General features: G+C 34.0%; 1 protein-coding gene across 1 annotated transcript; it reads left to right on the top strand.

The window, feature by feature from the left end:
• Window positions 1-913: 913 nt before the first annotated feature.
• Window positions 914-4,015, top strand: LOC123304306 (serine-rich 25 kDa antigen protein-like). Its single transcript, XM_044886348.1, has 2 exons — window positions 914-1,314; window positions 3,928-4,015. The coding sequence occupies exons 1-2, from the start codon at window positions 914-916 to the stop codon at window positions 4,013-4,015; spliced, it is 489 nt and encodes a 162-aa protein (XP_044742283.1).
• The last annotated feature ends 2,812 nt before the right edge of the window (window positions 4,016-6,827 follow it).

Below are 6,827 nucleotides of genomic sequence, written 5' to 3'. Positions count from 1 at the left end.
GGGCACCAAAAGAAAAGAAAGCCACAACTACATCATTGGCAGCCAAAAAGCCTAAAGCAAAAAAAGCGACTCCATCATCATCAACTGCTGCTAAAAAAGTTACTGCAAAATCATCAGCGGCATCAAAAAAAGCACCAGTTAAAGCAAAACCAGCAAAAAGTACAAAATCCGCTGCCAAAAGTAGCCCTGCTCGTAAACCGAAAGCACCAAAAGCTAAGAAAGCTTCTGTTGCCAAATCATCTCCTACAAAAATTAAAAAAGCAGCACCAAAAAAGAAATGATCTGTTACTTTAATAATATATTGAAATATTTCATTATTTTTGCTAAAAAATGAAAATAACATAGGCCTTAATACAGGCCACAAATTAATATTTGATAAGAGTAAATTATTTTTTGTATAAATATTTTATAAAATAATAGTTAAGAAACATTTGCCACAGTCAGTACCACGGATGGGTGGCCACTTGAGAATACTGTGTGCGGTTGCATTTTTATTTAAAATATATGGTATAATAAATAAGTATATATTTAAATTGATTACTTCATTGAAAATTTTAATAATATACTTTAATATTAATGATATTTATGAAAAATATATATTTGTAAAAATTTTCATTTATTACTGGCAACAGCCATACCACGTTGAAAACACCGGTTCTCGTCCCAGTGCTAAAATATCGTCCGTGCTGAACAGACGCATATAGCTAGCAAAAAAATATTATTTAACAATCATAAAATAATTTAAAAACAACAACCATTGCATGTAATTGTATTACTCTGCAATAATATTTAAAAAAAAAAAAAAAAAACGAACAGGGCCGTAGGAAAAAATTTTTTTCCTCCCCCTTAGGGGGGGCTCAAAAAAGTTAATTGACTTAATTTAATACAAAGTATAGAACATAATCAAAAGTGCATGAGTGAACCTGAAAAAAGGACAACACGCAAAACTAGGGGGCGGCCAGCCCGTTCCCCAGCAATTCAAAGTGAACCAAAAGTGCTCAAGCTAGAACCCGAAAAAATCGACTCTAGTCAAAATACTACAAAAACCACAAGTGATATACCACAACGTGAAAACAACAATCCTAACCCCAGTGACACCAACATGGGAGAAGAACCCACTCCATCAACAAGCTATCTCAAAGAATGCTTTAAAGTGCCAATCAGCAATAGATTCGATGTCCTACAACAAAGAACTAACCCTAAACCACATAAAAACGCTGAATCAAAAGAAACTCCGGAGATAAACTCTGAAACAGAAAGTGATCCGCAACCACCAAACAAACCGGCCAAATCAAAACCACCACCTCCAATAGTGTTTCACTCGGTTGTTACAGAGCACAAGAAGCTCATTGAGGGGCTGCGCAAAGAAATCAAAAATGGATTCCACATAAAATACACCCGGCAATCCACAAATATTTTCATACACGACAAGAACGAATATGAAAACTATCTAATGAATCTGGAAAAGGAAACCCAACTCGACTATCACACCTACACTCCGAAAGACAAAAAACACCATGCCTTCGTGCTTGGAGGACTCCCTACCGACGTTGAGATCGACGAAATTAAAGACGAAATGGAAGGCAGATACCAAATAAATGTACACAACATATTTAAAATGAGGAACACTAGGCGACCAATGTTCCTAATTATAACTGACCAGTCAGTCACAATAAAAAACCTACAAACTAACATTAAGTATTTATATAATACTAGAGTAGATTGGCAGCTGCACTTCAACTCTAAACTAATAATACAGTGTCACAGATGTCAGCAGTGGGGCCACGCGACAGCTAACTGTAGAGCCAACCCCAGATGCCTAAAATGCGCCCAAGCACACTGGACAAGAGACTGCACCACATTTCCAGAGAGGCTCGAATCCAATTTACCAAAACTTAAATGCGCAAACTGCAGCCAAAACCATCCGGCAAATTCGACTGAATGCGAGGAATACCTCCGAAAAGTCGAATATATACAAAACAAAAGGCTTAACAACACAAAAAACCACAAGAAACCAGATACCATCCAAAAATTTATACCAGCATCAATGCCGACAAGCAGCCCATGGGCAAAAGGCAACCTGTTCACTGCAACAAGAGATACAGTGCCAGCAAGTCAGCAGCCCAACCCCCACAACAACCAAACAAACATTCCCTTCAACGAACTGGTAAGTGAGATTGATCAATTAAACTCGCTAATCGATATAAACAAAATGCTTAATGCCGTTAAGCAGCTAAACCAAATTTTAAAGACATGCAACTCAGAATTACAAAAATTTAAAGCTTTCTTTGACTTCTGTCAGACGAATTTTAAATAAAAATGACGGCGAAAGTTATAACCTGGAACGCAAACGGACTTATACCAAAAATAACTGAACTGAGGACCTACATACAAACTCAAGACATAGACATAGCACTGATAAACGAGACAAAAATGACGGACAAAGACAAATTAAGAATAAAAGACTACACGATACTTCGCAGAGATCGCAACGCCCGCGGGGGCGGCGTAGCCCTTATCATAAAAAACAATATCCCCTACAAGGAAAAAATATTAGGCAATACCTCAATAGAAGCTCTCTGCATAAAACTGCAAAACAACGTTCATATAATTGGTGTGTACAATAGCCCATCGAACAAATTTACTCCTCAAGATCTCGACACCCTAACGTCAATCGGAGACAAAGTACTTATTGTTGGTGACTTCAACGCCAGACACAGAACATGGAACAACCACATAAACAATAAAAACGGACTGACACTCTACGATTACGCAACAAACAATAACCTAATAATTCAATACACTAAAGACCCCACACACTACCCACAAAACAACATGACTCCAACATGCATCGACATACTTCTGAACAAAAACATAACAAACATCACCACACCAATCTCCCTTCCTGTACTCCCATCTGACCACAATCCTGTACAATTCTACCTAGAAAATATCAATAAACAGAACCACACACAAAAAATCACCTCTTACAAATTCACTGACTGGGTAAAATATAAAAAAGATCTTGACAAAAAAATTAAAATAAATAAAAAACTCGACTCCCCTGACAAAATAGACCAAGAATTACGATCATTTACAAATGCACTCAATCTTACCAAAAAGAAACACACAAAACAAAAAATAATTAACACACAACAAGATCCAATAACAGACGAGACCAAGGATCTTATTAAAAAGCGTAATAGACTCCGAAAAGAACATCAAAAAACGAGAAGACCAGAACTGAAAACTGAAATAAACAGACTCAACCGGGCCATAAAACTAGAAATACGCAATCACCTTAATAATCAATGGCAAGAAAAACTGAAACGTATAACACCCAAAGACAATACAATATGGCAAATGACTAAAATCCTAAAAAAACCGAAAAAACCATTCCCAACCCTTAGCCAAGACAACGACACGTACTATACAGACGAAGACAAAGCAAACATAATAAGCACCACCCTTGAAAAACTCCAATCAAATAATCTTCAATCCCCTATAGAAACTGAGGTCGAAAATACAGTGAAATCTTTTAAAGATGACCCTGCCTTACTCGACCAAAAAACAATCCACAAAATCCACACATCCCCAAGAGAAATCAAAAGCATCATCAAGACCCTCCCCACCAATAAAACTCCTGGACCCGACGGTATTGACTATCTACAATTAAAAAATCTAACTAATAAATCAATAGTTCAATTTATGTACATCCTAAATGCAATAATGACAACAGGACACTACCCAGATCAGTGGAAAACAGCAACCATAGTCCCTATCCCAAAACCAAGAAAGGACCCTACCAACCCTAAAAACTACAGACCGATTAGTCTGTTAAGTACTTTGTCAAAGCTAGCGGAAAGAGTCATCCTATCCCGAATTGTCTCCTTTGAACGCAAAAACAAAGTAATTATCGATGAACAGTTCGGATTCAGACCAGGTCACAGCACCATCATGCAGACGGCCAGAATCGTCGACTCGATTAAAAATGAATTTACAAAGCACAAATTAACATCAATGTGCCTCCTAGACATCGAGAAAGCATTCGACACCGTCTGGCAGGATGGAATAATTTTCAAACTGATAGGCTACAAATTCCCTAACTACCTTATACGGCTAATCAAAAACTACCTACAAAATAGGAAATTTGTAGTCAAAATTAATAACTCATATTCCGAAAGAAAGGAATCCAGGGCTGGCGTGGCCCAGGGAAGCGTACTCGGACCAATCATCTTTAATTACTTTGTAAACGACATACCCAAATTCCCAAAAACCCAACTGGCCATCTACGCAGATGACACTGCTATCATTGCACACTCTTTCAATGCGCAGGTGGCCACATCGCAAATCCAAATCCACCTGAATCAAATCCTCGAATACACCAAAAAATGGAAAATCAAATTAAACGAAGATAAAACTGAACACATAGTTTTCTCGAGAAAATTTAAAGATACAAAGATCACTTCCCCATTATATATAAATAAAATAAAAATTAAACCGAAACACGAAGTTAAGTATCTTGGGCTCATAATGGACAAAAAACTGTATTTTAAAAGCCACTTTAAATCGATCAACGAAAAAGTAAACACAGCCATCAGAACCCTATATCCCCTCCTCAATAAAAAAAGTCCTATGTCAATACAAAATAAAAAACTATTGTACACAGCAATTATAAGACCAATAATTACATACGCCGCTCCTGTATGGAGTTGTGATGCCTCATACACAACACTAAATAAAATACAAATACTACAGAACAGATGCCTTCGCCTAATACTAAACAAAGACAGATACACTTCAATTAGAACACTACACAGACTAGCCGACATACCTACAATCAACCAACACATACAAAAACTTATACATAAATTCGCTAACAGAAGTCTACACAACAGCAATCTTACAAAACACCTAATAACAAAATACATCAATCTCACTTAACCAAAACACACAAAAACGTAACATGCAAAGATATTAAGTATAGAAATCAAAAAACCAACATCATATTACACAGTCGAGATGGCTCCGTGGTTAGCACACTCGACTACTACACAAAATACACCGTATCGAAACCCGGTCGTGCCGGAGAAGAAGAAAAATTTTTTAAATATTTTTTCTTTTTATTTTGAATTTATTTTATTAATACATGTTTACGTATTTATTTTTAATCTCTTCTCTCATCTACTACTATCTATATGTATTTATTATTTCACTTTAAAATAACAAACTTTGTAATTTATATAATAGTTAAAATTAACCAACATAAAAACATACGAACGCATAAAAGATCTGAATACCAATATGTATCATATATACAAATATCAATAATGTAAATAATATTTTTGGAAGAAATAAAATAAATATAACCCAAACCCAACATCCTAATACCCATAATAATCCTCGATAAATTAAACAGGTTTTTTCCCTCTATTTTTTCCTTTAAAACAAACCAAAACTATCCCCATAAACCCACCCCATTTGTAATAGTTTAAGTACTTAGATTATTAAATATTCAAAGCATCAGCAGAATGCAATTTACTTGAGGATGAAAGTACTAGGTACTAATAACCTCTAAACAAACTTACAATGTACATATTTAATATTTAATTGTTAAGTTTTTGTATTTATTTTAATAAATAAAGTTGTTTTTGTTAAAAAAAAAAAAGGTTCTCGTCCGATCACCGAAGTTAAGCAACATTGGGCACAGTCAGTACTTGGATGGGTGACCGCTTGGGAACACTGTGTGCGGTTGCCTTTTTATATTAAAAATATAAATTATTTTTCTTCTTTTCTTTTTTTTTACACACCATATATAAATATATGTTATTTAGAAATGTAAACCTTTTATATTATTCGTCAACAAATAAATATTATTTTTTGTATAAAATTTTATTGCATTTATAACTCATATCATGGTTACTTTAAAGCGAGAAGTTTTTTTAATATTTCAAATGAATATAAAATAATATAAATTTTATGAAATTTATTTATTTTTAGAAATAGCAATCGCTTATAATTATAACAAAATTTTAATAATGTTTAATTTTATTTCAATAATTTATATATATATATATATATATATTTTTTAATAAAAATAATATACTCTTATTTAATAATATATGTTGGTCCTATATATAGGACCGAAAATATTTCTTATTTGTTTTTTTTTTTTTTAAATTGTCATTTAAAACGCTTATGCACGTTCTCCACGAATACGTCTTGCCAATTGTATATCCTTAGGCATAATTGTAACACGCTTTGCATGAATTGCGCATAAATTGGTATCTTCAAATAAACCTACTAAATAGGCTTCACTAGCTTCTTGTAATGCCATAACAGCTGAACTTTGGAAACGTAAATCGGTTTTAAAATCTTGTGCAATTTCACGTACTAAACGTTGGAATGGTAATTTACGAATTAACAATTCAGTACTTTTTTGATAACGACGAATTTCTCGTAAAGCTACTGTACCAGGACGATATCTGTGTGGTTTTTTTACTCCACCAGTTGCTGGTGCACTTTTACGTGCAGCTTTCGTTGCTAATTGTTTTCTTGGTGCTTTACCACCAGTTGATTTACGTGCAGTTTGCTTGGTTCTAGCCATTTTCAAATAATAATGTTTTTACAAAAAAACACACAATTTTAAAAATTATATTCGACAATTTGATACTACAAAGTCAAATGTTTAAATGCGAAATAAATGTGTTGTATTTATATTTATATGAAATTTCAAAATTTTTGTTGTCATATCCTATTGGATAGCTATCAGAGTATGGACTAATCAAATTGTATAGGCGTGGCTTAAAAAATCTTTAATGCTTTAT

Source organism: Chrysoperla carnea, assembly GCF_905475395.1.
Source record: "Chrysoperla carnea chromosome X unlocalized genomic scaffold, inChrCarn1.1 SUPER_X_unloc_4, whole genome shotgun sequence".
NCBI classification, from domain to species: domain Eukaryota; kingdom Metazoa; phylum Arthropoda; class Insecta; order Neuroptera; family Chrysopidae; genus Chrysoperla; species Chrysoperla carnea.
The sequence above is the reverse complement of the archived record's forward strand: the minus strand, read 5'-3'. Positions and strand labels throughout refer to the sequence as shown.